Source organism: Psammomys obesus, unplaced genomic scaffold (assembly GCF_907164565.1).
Source record: "Psammomys obesus unplaced genomic scaffold, mPsaObe1.curated_primary_1811, whole genome shotgun sequence".
Taxonomy (NCBI): Eukaryota; Metazoa; Chordata; class Mammalia; order Rodentia; family Muridae; genus Psammomys; species Psammomys obesus.
The window spans coordinates 2,190,221-2,207,194 of NW_026596073.1; the positions used below are offsets into that span (position 1 = coordinate 2,190,221).

General features: G+C 40.3%; 1 protein-coding gene across 1 annotated transcript in view; it reads left to right on the forward strand.

Moving 5' to 3' along the window:
• Positions 1 to 12,158: 12,158 nt before the first annotated feature.
• Positions 12,159 to 16,974, forward strand: part of Ppp1r12a (protein phosphatase 1 regulatory subunit 12A) — a 73,268-nt gene continuing 68,452 nt past the window's right edge. The window contains exon 1 of the mRNA XM_055626193.1: positions 12,159 to 12,547. Within this exon, the coding sequence (XP_055482168.1) occupies positions 12,234 to 12,547 (314 nt within the window). The 5' untranslated portion in view covers positions 12,159 to 12,233. The remainder of the gene's footprint in view (positions 12,548 to 16,974) is intronic.

Consider the following 16,974-nt stretch of genomic DNA (forward strand, 5'->3'; position numbering starts at 1 on the left):
ACACAAATGGTGGGAACTGGAAAAGATCATCCTGAGTGAGGTATCCCAGAAACCAAAAGACACACATGATATATACTTACTCATAAGTGGATATGAGACATATAATATAGGATAAACATACTAAAATCTGTACACCTACAGAAACTAATCAAGAAGGAGGACTCTGGGTAAGATGCTCAATCCTCATTCAGAAAGGCAAAGAGGATGGACATCAGAAGAGGGAGAAAACAGGGAACAGGAAAGGAGCCTACCACAGAGGTCCTCTGAAAGACTCTACCCTGCAGGGTATCAAAGCAGATACTAAGACTTATAGCCAAACTGTGGGCAGAGTGCAGGGAATCTTATGAAAGAAGGGGGAGATATTAAGACCTGGAGAGGACAGGAGCTCCACAAGGAAAGCAACAGAACTAAAAAATCTGGGCACAGGGGTCTATTCTGAGACTGATACTCCAACCAAGACCATTCATGGAGATAACCTAGAACCCCTGCACAGATGTAGCCTATGGCAGTTCAGTATCCAAGTGGGTTCCATAGTAATGGGAACAGGGACTGTCTCTGACATGGGCTGCTCTTTAATTACCTCCCCCTGAGGGGAGAGCAGCCTTACCAGGCCACAGAGGAAGACAATCCAGCCACTCCTGATGAGACCTGATAGACTAGGATGGGAAGAAAGGGGAGGAAGGCCTCCCTATCAGTGGACTAGGGGATGGGTAGGTGTGGGGCTGAGGTAGGGAAGGTGGGATTGGGAGGTGAGGAAGGAGGGAGCTACAGGTGGGATACAAAGTGAATAAACTGTAATTAATAACAAAAATTTAAAAAGTGTGGGAAAAAAGGAAAAATTTCCTTGATGAAGGGTAAGTACTATACTTATTTGTGGGTATAAGGATAAATATTTAGAATGTAGCTAGAGATTATTCTGCTTTAGTCAATTAGTGGATGTAGGTTCTCTGCGAAGAACCGTAAGTTCACTAGCCTCAGGAAGTTGGATATATTACCAGTTCCAGCATAAATGTCCCCTTGTGGAGCTAGTCCTAGGTCCAACTAGAGAGCTGCTGGTCCCCACCAATGTGTGTGCCACTACTGCACCCTTTGAGCTGTCATGCTACACTGGTTATTACTGTGGTGTGTACATTCCACAGTGGGGTAGGACTATTGGTTGCTTCCCGCTTTTCAAATCTTGAGATGGAAAGATTGTAAGAGCCAGAGAAACAAGAAGTTTGTTGTGAGACTGTGTCTCCTAAAAATGTTAGAGAAGCTACACCAATAAACACTCACCAACATTATTGTCCAAAGATGACATGAACAGAGACAATACCAATAGACATGCTAACATGGAAGGGGCAAAGCTCGTGACACTCCAGTCCTAGAAAAAGAACCACATATAATTAAGGACTTCTGAGAGGAACAGAAAGTCTTTCCCGAGGAAGAGTATACTAAGTGGTTATCCAATACCAAATGGTCAATCCTGAAAACATGCACATACAAGTAATATTATACAGACTGCGCAAGTTGTGTTATATAGGAACACACACACAGAACAATGCCAATACCAACACCACTACCACCACCACAGCAACAATTAAAGAAAAAGAGGCTAAGAATTTTAATAAGAGCTGATTAAGGTGTATTGTTCAAGGGAAGGGTTGGAGGGAATAAAGTGAAAGAGGGCATAATACAATCATAATATAAAAATTAATTAAAAATTATACGGGCAATGGTGGTGTATGCCTTTAACCCCAACACTCAGGAGGCAGAGGGAGGCAGAACTCTGTGAGTTCAATACCAGCCTGATCTACAAAGTGAGTTCCAGGACAGCCAGGGCTACACAGAAAAACTCTATCTCCAAAACCAAAACAAAACAAAAAATTGGGGCTGGAGTGAAATGGTTAGGAGCACTAGCTGCTCTTACAGAGGGCAAATATTCAACTCCCAGCACCCACATGGCAGCTCAGCACTGTCTATAATTCTAGCTGCACAGGATCTGACACCTTCACACATGCATGCATACAGGTGAAATACCAATGCACTTAAAATAAATGTAAATAAGTCATTTTCAAAACTTGAGGTTTTTTTACAACATGATCTTTTATTAATTCACCAGGCCAATTGTCCTATATTTTGAGTGTGTCTGATTATTCCTCTTGGTAATACTTAATATGTTTCTCTACTCTTTACATTTCTTAGAAATATATTTGATATAAAACGTCTTATTGGGGTTAGGATATCCATATTAGAAAAAAATGTACCCTAGATAATACCAAAAGTACTTCATGAAAGTTACTATTATTGATGGTGTTATGCTTGCTCACAGGAATTGTCCACTAGACATCAGTAATTACACAAATGAGTATTTATATTGATAAAACCTTAAGTTAATCTTATTTACTAGATAGAGCTGTTCTCACCTAATGTTTGAGGGAAATTTCCAGATTTGAAGTCATTTTGAAAAGACAATACCATCTGTTCCTAAAGCCAGAATAAGATTTGACTTATGGAAAAATGTTTAGAAGTATTTTGCTAAATGAATAAATAAATAAATTGCATAAACCTATCTTAATTAATACCTAAAGAATAGAAACAGATGGATTTTGACACAGAAATTCAGAGTATTTGGATACAGATCAAGCTAAGAGAAAAAACTATTCAACATTTGTTACTTACTAGATTTCTTTTGTTCCCATCATAGAAACTGTGTGGGCTTATTAGAAAAACTGAATGTATTGGAAGGATGGGTTGAGGGAGGATTAAAAAAAATCAAGCAGTAGAGACCTCAAAGTAGAAACTGATTGTGATAATGCTAAAGAAAATCAATCTAATTGCTTTAGGTAGAGGTATCTACTTTGTTTGCCTTTTGTTACCTAACATTTTGGAGAAATGTTCATAGTCTCAGGGACTTTGGAAGGACAACGGCATCCATTATTGATGCCCACCTGGGCCAGAGATTCTTTCTTCACTTGGTCTTTAACTGGATCTACAGGCTGAGGAATTTAGAGAAAAGGTTGAAAAAAAATGTAGACTAGCTTATGTTTGCTCTAGGAAGCCATGATGAAAGGTTCAGGGAGCTTCATCTGCAAAAATGGAACCAACAATCTGTCTGCAATTGACCAGGTGGCAATAGTTTTGCTATGACAAATCTCTATCCTGTGTTCATCTTTATTTAAAACTTGTAGACACAAACAGACAAACAAAAGAAATATTTTTAGCATTCAGAGCTGTAATCATTCACCTGATGGCTTAATTGAAACTAAATAATGTGCTTTTAAGAAGGCTCACATACTTAGAGGCTTCTCTATAAGTTTGCCTAGGTGTCTTCAAACACGCCAGGAGAATATTCCCATGGACAGTGATTCACCAAAGTGATAGAGATCCAAGACTGAGGTCACTATGTTTTGTTTTGTTTTTTGTTTGTTTGTTTGCTTGTTTCTTCATCTGGGAAGTAACAGATTATTATATTTGCTGTACCTCTTGGTCACACAGGACAACACAGAGACAAGATGAAGGTTTTATATAAACACGAATGCTAGGAAGTAGGGAAGCTTTGGGACTCTGGTGGGAGGAGGACAGTTACTATAAAAAAAAATTTTTTTTTAAATATCTTGGTCAGCATCAACAGTGGTACTAACAATATCATTCCTCAGAGTTTTCATACAGGATGATCTGTTTGATATTATCTTCCTCACATTTTTTTCTACTAATTATGGTGGCTAATTAGGAGCCTTCTCACTTACTCTGAAGCCAGTCATTACCCTTCACATAAATATTTTTGCCCATAAAAGTATAGTAAATAGAATGCTGGTTCCCTAAAATTCTTATCTCTGGTGTATATGCCATGTATGATCCTCTCTAGCTGAAGGTAGGAGGGATTGTGAATGTAAAGGGTTCCAGCCCCCAGATGTTATATGTTACACAACAAAAGAGAACAAATTTTGACTGATGCATTTAATGCTCCAAACCTGCTGATCCTTAGTTATTAGAAGATGTTTTGAGCAGAGGGTGTACTTAGTGGTAGATCACTTTTCAAACATGCATGAAGCCCTGGCCCCTATCTTGAGAACTAAAAAAAAAAGTAAAATATTTTGAGAGGTGGGAGTGCAAAATGGTCTTGAGCAGAAAATAGTATGATGACCTTTTGCAAATTAAAGCTAGAATAGTCACATGATCCAGAAATACCACTCCTGAGTATATATACCAAAGAAATGAGATCAGAGACTCAAATAGATATTTATACTCATAATTATTTATAACAGTGGCCTAAATGTAGAATCAGCCTAATGATTATTAATGGGTAAAAGGATAATGTCAAATATGATACATCCATATCCAGATACATATGCCAGAGGAAATTTTGACACATGCTATAAAATATGGTTACAATTTGGAGACATTAGGATAAGGGAGATAAACTGTTCACAAAAGGATAAATACTCTATAATTCTATGTATGAAGTACTCAGTAGTCAAACCCACATAAATGAAGAGTTGTAGTTGCTCACACAGGAGAGAATAGGCAATAGAATTCTGTTCAATGTATTGAGTTCCCACCTTGCAAGGTGAGCAACTTCTGTGAAGAGATGCTCCCAATGGATGTCTCAGACATTACTGCACTCACTGCAGCTGAACTGTGCACTTAGAAGTGCTCAAAATGACTGGGTTGAGGATTAAACTCAGTGCTATCAGGCAAGTCTAGAATGTAAGAAGCTGTGTGCAATACCTCTAGTATCACCAAAAATGTTTAACTGATAAAATTTCAGTGTATGTTTTAAAACAACTAGTTAAAAGGAAGATTATCTCAAATGGACTTGAGTTTATGAGGAAAAATTCTTAAAACTGAGACTAGATCCTTCCCAGAGGTTTTTCTGCTGGTCTGGAAGGACATACGTCATGTTGTTAGCTGCCTAATGGAAGCCATACAAGAAGGACGTGAGAACAGCTTGTGGTTAATAACCAGCAAGAAAAGAGAACCACAGTTTTACATGAAACAGAATACCATCTGAAGCAAGCTTCAGAGACAATGCACTGGCCAGCATCCTCATTTCAACCTCCTATGTTGCTGAGCAGAGGGTGGTAGTACTGTATTATGTACTCCTGGCACAGGGAAATTTCAGGTTTACAATTTGTCTAGTTTTAAGCTTTTATCTCTGTGGACATGTTTCACACAGCAGTAGAAAAAGAATATAAAAAGGCAGCATTAGTGTCTTTATTTGCAATCAAGAACCCTAATTAGATCATGTATGCATTGGCAAAGGAACCATAAGGAACATCACCAGATTCTGTCCAAGTAGACATACATGCTACTATTAATAGAAAGTAGAAGTGATGCCAGACAGGTGAAATTTAGAGAAACAAAAACAGATGTCTACTCTGTAGTGTGTGTGTGTGTGTGTGTGTGTGTGTGTGTGTGTGTGTGTGTGTGTTAGAAGTTAATTTATATCTATTTTCCCCTGTGTTTTAAATACAGTTTTCATTCTTGCTTTTGATTTTTGTAGTGCTGGAGATTAAGCTTGACAGTCTAAGCAAGTTCTATACTGCTAAATGATACTTTTTAGCCTGTAAAAATAAATTTCTTTGCTGTGATTTTGAGATTAGTAGTGTCTTCTTACATATAATCCATGCCACCCTTGAATTCATTATCTTCCTGCCTCAGCCTTCCAAGAGCTAAAATGACAGGCATACTTTACCACCTTTCACAGCTTAGGTGACAGCCCAGAGTCCTCCAATAGTAGTGAACTAAATAACTTCTAATCATAAGTTACCAACATGCCTTAACAACAGGGGGTTCCAATTCTCAGTTATTCATTAACTTTAAATTATGATGGCATGATATAAATAAATGTAGCCTGTAAGTTTGCAAGAACCCTCGAGTCGTTTAGTTCACTCCAAGCATTTGGGTGTAGCACAAATGAAACAACTCCATAGGATGTTTCTAATGTTCCAAGATTCTCTCAGAATGGAAAAAAAGAGTAAAGAAAAGGGGACGTGGCAGCAGAGGACCCACAGCCGTCATCATCCATTAGCTTTCCACTGGAACTTTAGCTACCATCCATACCAGACTTCCAAACAGAAAAGGACAACACCCATTCAAGTGGATTTATCATTGAACTGACAGCTTTTCAGTCTTTGAGAGTTTTCTTTTAAAATGAGATGTACCATACTTTAGCCTTATTTACAAATGTCATATTCTCAGTTTAAGCCAATGATTAATTAACTGCACTAATGGCAGGATAAATCACAGTATGAATGCTACCAAAAATGAAAGTATTCCATAAACAAATTAATTTTTCTTTACATCTTACCCAGGGCTGTCTGTGCATACACACATACACACACCTGAATCATTCCCAGCATTTTTATGATAAACATGCCACCTACTTCGTATGGAAGGATTCTAGTGATCGGCTTACTCTGCTCTGGATCCCGTGACAACTTTCTTGTTGCTGTGTGCACTGACACTGATTGTCCTTTTCAAGCTTTTATGCATCTAAGCCTTTCCATGCTCCCCTCTCCTCCCTTCACATATGCTCTCATGTTTGTGCTTAGCCAATCTCTACTCCAATGGTTAGTGCACACATCATTACCTTCCCAAAGACTTTCTGTAGAGGATGTTCCTAATTGCTCTCAATTGCTTCTCAGCCTGTGGCCAAGATAGAGTTAAAACTGTGTTCCTGTGGGTGGTTAAATGTAATATGTGTTCATAGAATGTTAGCTTCTTATTGGTGGCTCTGGAGTGCAAGGTGTATGGCTTTGGACTCCTTGGATATAAGCTTATTGATGGCAGGGTGTTTTATTCATTCATTCAGGAACTTAGAATTAATGACCGACAATGGGCCAATCACAATGAATCTATGGGCTGACCTCAGATCCAACAAACTGTTGCATTATATATAATTTTCGGCTCTAGTACGCCTAGGACTCCCAGGCTTTTAGATCCCAATCTTTCCGAAGCTTACTTCAGCCATCTGCTCTGAGACCATCACAACTAGGAGCCACATTCAGATATGAAGGATCAAATCTTTACAGTTCAAGAGATCCACAGGCTTCTCTCTCTTTTTAATGGGTCTAGACAAGAAGTTTTATTCTCCATGAAAAGTTGCTCCCACCATGACAACAACCAAGGATAGCTTAGATAAAACCCCTCTGCTGGGTTTTCTCTTCTCCCTCCTAACTAAAAATAACAACCTATGATACTATGAATTGACATATTTGTAAGGCAAGGAAAACAAATTTAGAAAATGTTATTTTATCGAAATCTAATAGTATGCAAATGTATTTCCAATAGGTTTCTAACTGTCTCATATGCTAATTGCAACCATATTAATGGCCCCAAATTCTTAATAGAAATTTAGAGGTGGCCATTTCAAGCTAGGAAGGAAATAGTTTTGAAAGCCACTTCTGCTTTCTTCCCAACCACTGAAGGTCCCTGAGGCAAGGAAGCAGAATTGCTATCTGTTTGGGTAAGGGAAGGAAAGGGAGCAAACACAAGAAAACAAAAACCTGAACTTTTTTTTTTCTTGTACATAGTATCCCCTTAATTATTATTCATACCTACCAAAACTGAGACTAGTGAGCATGCTTAAAGGAGATGGAATGTCTGTTATCACTGAACATTTTGATCTTATCCTGGGCAATTTAGACGATTTTCCTGGAATTTAAGGAGAATAGTAAAAGCTGGCGTAGTGGTGGACACCTTTAATCCCTGCACTTGGGAAGCAGAATCAGGTAGATCTCTGTGAGTTGGCAGCCAGATTGTTCTACATAGTGTGTTCCAGGACAGCCAGACCTACATAGTGAAACCCTGCCTCAAAAACAAACAAACAACAAAAAAAAAAAAAAAAAAAAAAAAAAAAAAAACAAGAACAACTAAGCTAGTCCCTCAACTAAATACTGGCATCTCCAGACAGTTCATGCCCTTAAATTCTCTTTCTGGATGTTAGTTCTGAAATTTGTTAGCTTTTCTTTCAGAGCAATAAGTACTTTCACATAAGGTTTTCTTCCAGTGGCTGTCTTAATACTCTGAAACAGGCAGGCATGCTATGAAGTCCCTCCAGTAACCTTCTCAAATCATTGTTACATATGGCAGTTGAAGCCAGTAGTTTTCCAAGGTATTGAACAGGCAGGTGTGTGGTATAGCAGGTAATTTTAGCTAAATTTAACATTAAATAACTGACTTCACAAGAAAAGTTACTCTGTTCAAGAACCTTCAATCTTCCTAATTATTCTAATCAGACAAATCTTGGTATGCCCAACCCTTAATAATTTTTTATTTATAAATTAATAGGCTGATGTCAAATTCATGATAGGCAACCTCACTAGAATAACACTGTTTTGCTTTCATGGTCTTCTTCTATTTATGACTATAGGGAATGTTTTCTACTTACCAAAGCAGCCTATTTTCTTTAAAATAATTCTGTTTAAGTTCTAAAAGGGTTAAATAAACCATTAATGATAGTATTTATGGTTCTTGAGTTTGGTAAAGAAAAAAAGTGTTAACATATGTGAAAATTATTGATCTTAATGGCTACTTGCTTTCCAATACTGGACATGAAACATGTTGGAAGCTGTGTAATAGCAATATGTTACTCTTCAGTCACCTCTATACCTACATTCTGTATGACTGCCAGATACTCATTTAATTTCCAGGTTTGGGGAAACCCATGTAGTTGGTTCATGGACATAGTAATTAATACTTGTAACTAAAGTTAGAGATTAGGCCTTTGGGATAAAGCGTCAAATAGCAGAAAATCTGACCTGAAGAGCATGAGGAAAGCTAACCATCCTAGTGTAGTTTAAGGGCTACTGCGCTGAGACCTTGCACAGAGGCCAAAGATGTTAGATGCTATGGTCTAGAACTAGAGATGAGTTTAAGTGTAATCCAAAGCAAGCTCAGGCGGTTCATTGTTGATTCTGGCCAATTCCTTGAGTGGAACTAAATATTTTTGTTACCCCGACTGTAAATGTTTGTGTAGGTTCTTAACCACATGTGCTTCCATCTTAACATTTCATTTGCCTTGAAGGTATTGCAGTCCTACAGTCTAACTTGTATACAGGTCATAAGGAAATGAAAATATTTCTATTTCTTCAACTTCTGACTGATTAGACCAATCACTCAGTAGTTACGATAATATGAAATGATTGCTTTCTGTATGTTCTAATAAAAAGTTGTGTTTATTTTTCAATTAACTTTAGGTCTTCAGTACATATGTATACAATATATATATAATATATATCATACTTAAATATTAATATATTGTTATAATTATATAAAATATATAGTAATATACTGAAGACCTAATTAATAGTTAATTCAAAAATGAGCACAACTTTTTAATACATATATTTTATATATATATTTAAATACACATATGTATATATGACAGAACAGATAGCAACTGTAAGAATTGCCTGATCTTAAAAAATATGGAGGAAGACAAGCTAAATTCAATGAAGTTTGGGTAAGTTAACAGCCTAAAGTTTGAGATTTCCATTTTTTTTTATATTCTTTGGGGAATTGGACTTAATTATGTTTCATTTTAAACTATTGTTTTTGTATTATTTTTTTCTTTATTAATTACACTTTATTCACTTTGTATCCCCCCTGTGGTTCCCTCCCTCCTCCCGTCCCAATCCCTCCCTTCCTCCACCCTCTGCATGCATGCCCCTCCCCAAGTCCACTGATAGGGGAGGACTTTTTTTCCTTCCTTCTGATCCTATTCAATTAGGTCTCATCAAGAGTGGCTGCCTTGTCCTCTTCGGTGGCCTGGTAATGCTGCTTCCCCTTCAGGGGGAGGTAATTAAAGAGCAGGCCGATCAGTTCATGTCAGAGACAGTTCCTGTTCCTATCACAATGGTACCCACTTGGATACTGAACTGCCATGGGCTACATCTGTGCAGGGGTCTTAGGTTATCTCCATGCATAGTCTTTGGTTGGAATAGCAGTCTCAGGAAAGACCCCTGTGCTCAGATTTTTTGGTTCTGTTGCTCTCCTTATGGAGTTCCTGTATTATTTTTTTATATCCTGAAACAACTGCTTAGATCAGAAATGGCATACCTCTTACTGAATTCCTCTTGTCCAAATGAAAACTTGAGATACTAATGAATGTATTTTTCAGTAGCACTTTTTAAGAGCTAATAAGTACATCAGAACCTTCCTGGAAAACAAAGAAAAGTTTTTCTAGGTAGATGGAGGAGCTGACAAGGCTATCTTCAATTCCTTTCTTTCTTCAGAGGGATGTATCTGTGCAAAGAGACTTCATATTTTAGTGTTAAATTCACAGAGATCTGCCTGCCTCTCCTCCCTGAGTGCTGGGATTACAGTGAGTTTGAGGCCAGCTTGGTCTACAAAGTGAGTCCAAGTCAACCAAGGCTACACAGAGAAACCATGTCTCCAAAAAAGGCCCTCCCTTCTCCCCAAAAGAAAAGAAAATCCATTGCCCTGCCTAGTGGTGGTAACACATGGATTTAATTTCAGTAGGGAGGTAGGGGCAGGTGGATCCCTGAATTCGAGGTCTACAAAGTGTTGAGTTCCAGGACAGACAGGGCTACACAGAGAAACCTCGTCTTCTGAGGGTGGGGGAGATTACTAATTACTACCAACACCATTACATTATTATCACTGCTATGCAAAGGTCTGATGCTATGATCTTTGGCATATTTTATGAATACACATTGGTACATTTAATGTTCGGCAACTCCTTTCGTGTTTCAAAGGAAGTATTTTTATCCTTGCTTGGAGTCTATTACTATTCCTCAAACTAAAGTTCAGAGTATTCAGTTCTAAGAGGAAGGTGATTTCCTAAGCAGATTTTACTCAACTTTTGTAACGTAGTCTACGAGAACCGCAACAAGCTGGGAGTAAGAAAGTAACTTTTCACTGTTCCATTCCCAGGACTGGGAGGTGGTGGTAGAAGGGGGACACAGAGACGAGCAGCAAGCCTAAACCAGAACTGCAATTGTTTTATTTTGTCTGGGAGCACAGTCTAAAGGATCCCATAACTTTCCATTCAGTGGTAGGGTTTTATGACATTATAGATCTAAAGTGTGTGGGACAGAGAGTGTTTTTAAAAGCAAAATTAAAATCCCTTTTATGATAATGTCTCTTACAGCACGCGAATTTAAGAAATGGGTTCGAATAAACTATATTTATTGTATTTGCAGTGTCTAGAAGGTTACGACTTACTAGGCAGGTATTCGATAAATACCGGTCGAATTAACTGCCTTCATCCACATTCCTCCTGAATTCTAGACGCAGCCGGGTCTTTACTCCATAGAAAGCAATGGAGCTGGAACCATAAATCCCTTAAAAGGTCAGGACCAGTTAACAAGGCTGAGCTAACCTCATGGGCAGTGCCACACAGGCTGAAAGCCATGAAGGAAGAGGGATCAACACAGGCTCAAGAGACAGAAGAAAACAAAACAACAAGCCAGCCTAAGAGGAAAGACATTTCTGCAGAGGGTGTTAGCAGGAAGGCACCGCAGTTACCGTAGGTCATGCCCTGTCAGTATAGGGTCACCTCGGTCATTGCCACCAGGGCCCGCAGAAACCCCAATTTAAAACGCTCTCGTCCGGACTGCGCCGCCCGGCTTCGCCCGAGAGAGCACCCACAAGCACCTAAGGCTCGACCCGTGTCCACTCCATTCAAATCACGCAGCCAATAGGAAAACCCTCCGCCCTGGGCAGACGCCTCGCGCGGCCCGGACGAGGCCCGGAGGCAGGTCAAGCCTGGCACCGCCTCGCCGCCCGACCGGCGAGCCGGCGGAGCCCTGGGTCCCGCGGGACGACCTTCCTCCCCGGCCTCCGCCCCGCCGGGAGCGGCCCAGCCCCCGCAGACAGAGCCACACCCGCTTCCCTCCGGTGGCGCCCCCGCCGCCGCACTCGGCGGCCGCTCTCTTCCTGGGCCGGGCCGGGCCGAGGCGGGAGCGCGCATGCGCACTGGCCGCGGGGCGCCTCCCCAGGCCGCGATCTCGCGAAGTTACGCTCGCCCGGGCCGCGGCTGACGGGCGGCCGCGCCGGGGGCGGGAGGGCGTCTGTGGTAGGAAGAGAGGTCTGCTCCTGCCGGGCTCGCCCCAGTGCTCTGTGGGATACTGGAAGTCTCGAGCGTCTCCTCCCCGGCTCGCCGCTCCGCTCCGGCCCCCGGCTCGCGCCGACACGGTCGCACACCCCCCGCGTCCCCTCGCCTTCCCTCGCCGCCGCCCCCTTCCCCCAGCTCGCGATAAGAAGAGCCGGCGGCAGGAGAGGGGATGAAGATGGCGGACGCGAAGCAGAAGCGGAACGAGCAGCTGAAGCGCTGGATCGGCTCGGAGACGGACCTCGAGCCGCCCGTGGTGAAGCGCCAGAAGACCAAGGTGAAGTTCGACGATGGCGCCGTCTTCCTGGCCGCCTGCTCCAGCGGCGACACGGACGAGGTCCTCAAGCTGCTGCACCGCGGAGCCGACATCAATTACGCCAATGTGGACGGGCTCACCGCCCTGCACCAGGTCTGTGTGCCCGCCGCCCTCGCTCCGACCCCGCAGGGCCCGCGTCGTGCTCGCGCCCCGGGCCTTCGCGGGCTCCGGTGCTGAGGCCGGGGGGTGGCGGGCGACTCCCTGCTGCGGGTGAGGGGGCGGCTCCGTCCGGGGAGGCTGGGCGCGGGGCTCCAGGGCCCCCTTCGGAGCCGCTGCCTGTGCAGTTTGCGAGCCGATTTCCCGGGCGCGGGGCAGAATGGCCTGTGGTCTTCTGGGGGCCCCAGGGCCATTTGTGGACGTGTGTCTGGTACTCTGGGTCGAGACGAGCAGGCGTGTAATGGGTTGTGTCGAGGCCGGGTGTCAGTGATATACTGTGGAGGGGGGGGGGGGGGGGGGGGTTTGTTGAAATCCACTAAACAAGGGAGCGGTGGGGACTCTTGGGGCAGATGGACCCCTTGGGCCTGTAGGTGGACGTTGGTTTTGGTGTACTTCTTAAGACTTGATTACAAATGATGATGATAATAATAGTAATCAGGAGCTCTAAGCCGGGTGCCCTGAGCGAACGATTTCCTGTTTTCTCCTTTATTACTCTTGGTCACTGGGGAGGGGAAAAACGGGGTGTAATTAGCTAATCTGCAGTGGCTGAAGGGGAGGGGATGGTAGTGTACCGGATAAGGAAGCCTTCCCAGTGGGTTTGCCCACCTCTTAACTAGAGTCTATAGATCCCTGTACTCGAAGAGTTTGTCGCAGTGTCACAGATCCCTGAGCCATGGCTCTAGAGTGCGCACTGGGGCTAGAAAGAGGAGAATAAACACTGTGCACTCCCCAAAGACAGTTGCCAAACTTTGATTTTTCTTTTGGGGTGAGGGGGTAAAAAAGAAAGCTAATCACAACCTTTTCTCAAAATGGGTGCTTTGTGCATGTTAAAGTTTTATAGTAGTCCGATTGGGATCTCTCAATGTTAGCCAAATAAGGAGAAACTATTGGCAATCCAGAGATAATGTTGCTTTGCCTTTAACAAGCCAAAAGCAACAAAACTCTTAGAGTTCTGCTTGAAAAGCAAGTTTTAAGTGCTGGTAATAGGTGCCATGACATAGATTCTGTCTATTTTCATATTAAGCAACTTAATTACTAGAAAACTTACAATGAAAAATACTTTTCTGGCTCTCAAACTCATCTTGGTTGTGTGAAAGATCATAGTATTTTTTTAAAAAATAATACCGTGGTTAAAAACTCGTTTGAGAGGTTGAAACTTAAGGCTTCACACTTTATATATAAACTTTATATTTTGTGACTGTTAACTTTATATATTTTCAAAACACACAGTACGGAAGTATTTTCCTTTTATTGCTTCCTGCTTTAATAAGTGATGACCATTTAAAGTTTTATTTAATCAAATTTGCTTATCAAACTTGTAGCCTTTGTTTACAAAGTTGACTGGAAGGACTGAAATGACTGACAATTTGCAGGACAGATCTGGAATTTGTAATGGCACCCAGTGAAAATATATCATGGTTCTCTAATGTAGTGCAAACTTCGTATGCCTAAAGCATGGTTTGGAGAAGGAAAGCAACTTTGGCATTAAGATTAATGTAATTATATAAAATGAAAAAAAAAAAACCTTCAAGTTTCTTTCAAGTGTCCTTGGCAAATTTTAGTGTGAAAGTGGCTCTGAAACACACTTACTGTATGTCAGAATAATTGGTTAATGGTTCGAATCAGTGTGTTTTCTAACACTGCTAAGTAGAAACTAAAGTTGCTTCTGTGTGGAGAATTGTATTAGCTTGGAGGAAGAGGATAGTGTCTAATTTTTTTTTTTTTTTAAATAAAATTGCAGTGCTGGTTTAGATAGTAGAAAACACGAAATTGGCTTTTGAAGACTTGTGTTTCTCAGTTTTACTTATTTAAAGAGACTTACTGATATATTCTTGATTAATTGAATTCGGTAGTTTGGTGAATGTTGGTATCGTCTTTATTATTGAGTATTTTGTTTGAGCTGACAAACACGTAAGAAAACGTTTCTAAGTTTGTCCCACTTGTATAAAGCCTTTTTATTTGCAGTTGGATAAAACCTTTTTCTGAGTTGTCTGCATATTCCTTAAATCAGTGAAGCCAGCATCTTAAAGAGGTCTAGAGAGATGGCTCAGCAGCTAAGAGCAGTCAATAGCTGTTCTAGAGGACCTGAGTTCAATTCCCAGCACCCACAATGGCAGTTCATAACTGTCTGTAACTCCAGTTGCACTCTCTTCTGGACATACATGCAGACAAAATACCAATGCACATAAAATAAATACATCATAAAAAAAAGATGAACCATTGAAATGTTTATTGTGTTTTCTCTATTGTACTTAATTATCTTGAACTTGTTTTCCAATATAACTGAAGACAAGGACTTCATTTTGGGCAAGTTTGGACACCAGTTAGTAAGAGGTGAGAAATAGAACTCATCCTCCTCTTCATGGGACTTTAAGGTTTTGAGAAATCTCATGTATGACATTTATCTTCATTAGCTAACTGTGAAATGACATACTGATTTAGTGACTAGTTCTTGTATATTTTAATACTCTGAAAAGATCATAAAATAAAACTAAAATGATTTACCAATGTAATTTTTCTTTAGTCTCTTTGCACATTCACTCCTTTTTAGTCTGGATGAAGTAGCCTAAGTTTTGTTAACAGGAGAAAAGCTTTGGCTACTTCACAACGCACAGATTCACCCACTCTTTTCCTTGAATTCATTGAGCTCTCACTGAAAGCTATGGAAACTCAGTTACTGCTCTTCATCTCTTTGGCATAGAAATGCCATCCAAAAGGAGAGAAAGCATATTTCTCTCTTGATCTCTGGAGTACTCTTCCTCCTCTTTCAAGTGTAGGTAGGATGCTGCTCTGATTTTTCTAAGCCTGAGATCTAGAAAACAGTTGCAGTTTTGTTAGTTGGCAGTGTCACCTGCAGAGTTTTATTCATAACGTGATTAATCAGTGTGCTTTGTGAACATTTTAAGATCTATTGGGCTATGGGTAGAGTGCCTTTGGCAGATCCTTACTAGAGTGCCTAAAGTGCTAGAGGGATGATTTGAAGTTTAGCTTTTTTATTTTAACCTTAGAAATCTTAACTTGTTCCTCTGTGCCAGTGGTTTTCAAGTCAATTTCTGGTTCCCGTTCTTCTGCAGCACCCAACTTACTGATAAAATGAAATATAACTAGGTTGTAATTTTTAACTAAAAATAGATATCATTAGTAATCATGTATATTCAGAGCTGTTTCCTTAGCCATAGGTTGACAGCTACTTTGTTTTCACAAAACGTTTCTTGAATGGATTTTTACTGTTCAGAGGTTTGGCGTTTGTGTTTTTTTGGTTTTTTGGGGGGGTTTTTTGTTTGTTTGTTTGTTTGTTTTTTGTAATTATAATTGAGTTTTATAATTTTTATCACTGTATTTTTTCATGTCTTGAGATTGTATAGAATACTTTTTACACAATCTGAATATTCAGCTTTAGTGTCAAATCATCATGAATTTCAGCCTTGAATTAAGACTAAACCATTGTTCCTCACTAAGCTCCATCTTCTCATTGACACCTCTGTTTCTGTTAATGTCATCAATCCCAAGATAAATTTAAACATTTTAGTTATAATTTACTCATTCTTTTCTGTGTATATGTGTCCACCCAATCTTCTGTCATTTCTCCAGAATTAATTTTGTATTAATTCTTTTTTCCTAGTTTGATTATTAACCTGTTCCATGCATTGATTTTTCTTCCTAGCTTCATATGTATATGTATGTATGTTTCAGTACAGGATGCATACAGATTTCAGAAAGTCTAACAGTCCTGTGTTTTGCCTATCCTTTTAATGTAGGTTTAAACTTACTCACTTATGTTTCATAGCTGTGGAATTGGTGGACCTACTTTCATTAAAACTAGATCTTTTTTTATTTCTGTGCTTATCTGTCATCTCTTTTTCTCCACTAGAATATCCTTCCTTTCTTTACTAGCCGGAATTATCAAGGTTCCATCCAACTGCCAACTGCTTGGAACTTAGACAGCTGTGGTAGCCCAGACACATGTGCTCCTCTGGAGTACTCACTGCACACATGCCCGGTCCATCTTTGTAGGACAAACGCTTCTCGCTGAATCATATGTGGAAGTTCATTTTCCCAGACTTAGAAGACTCAGGACCCATTCTTCCAGATCTTTGTGTTTCCATGTTGGCTCACTCAATATTTTTATTGAACTATTTTGTTTCCTTTTATAAATAAGTTTTATGGTTATTTGTATACTGTGAGATATATATTTGAAGCCTGCCTGTCCAGATTTTTAGACTAGTGGTCCAATATTTATAGAACTTGTGTTTTTATGAAATAAGTGAAAAACATGGAAATGAATGTTTGGTATATTTCTTTTAATTGGGACACTCTTTTAAGTGTCACACTCCTCTATTAATAAGTCTTAAACCAGCCTCAGTTTTCGTTAGGTGGTAGAAAATGTATTCGGTTAACAACTTCATAAAAACCTGAGGTAGACTGTATAGTAAAATCCAAG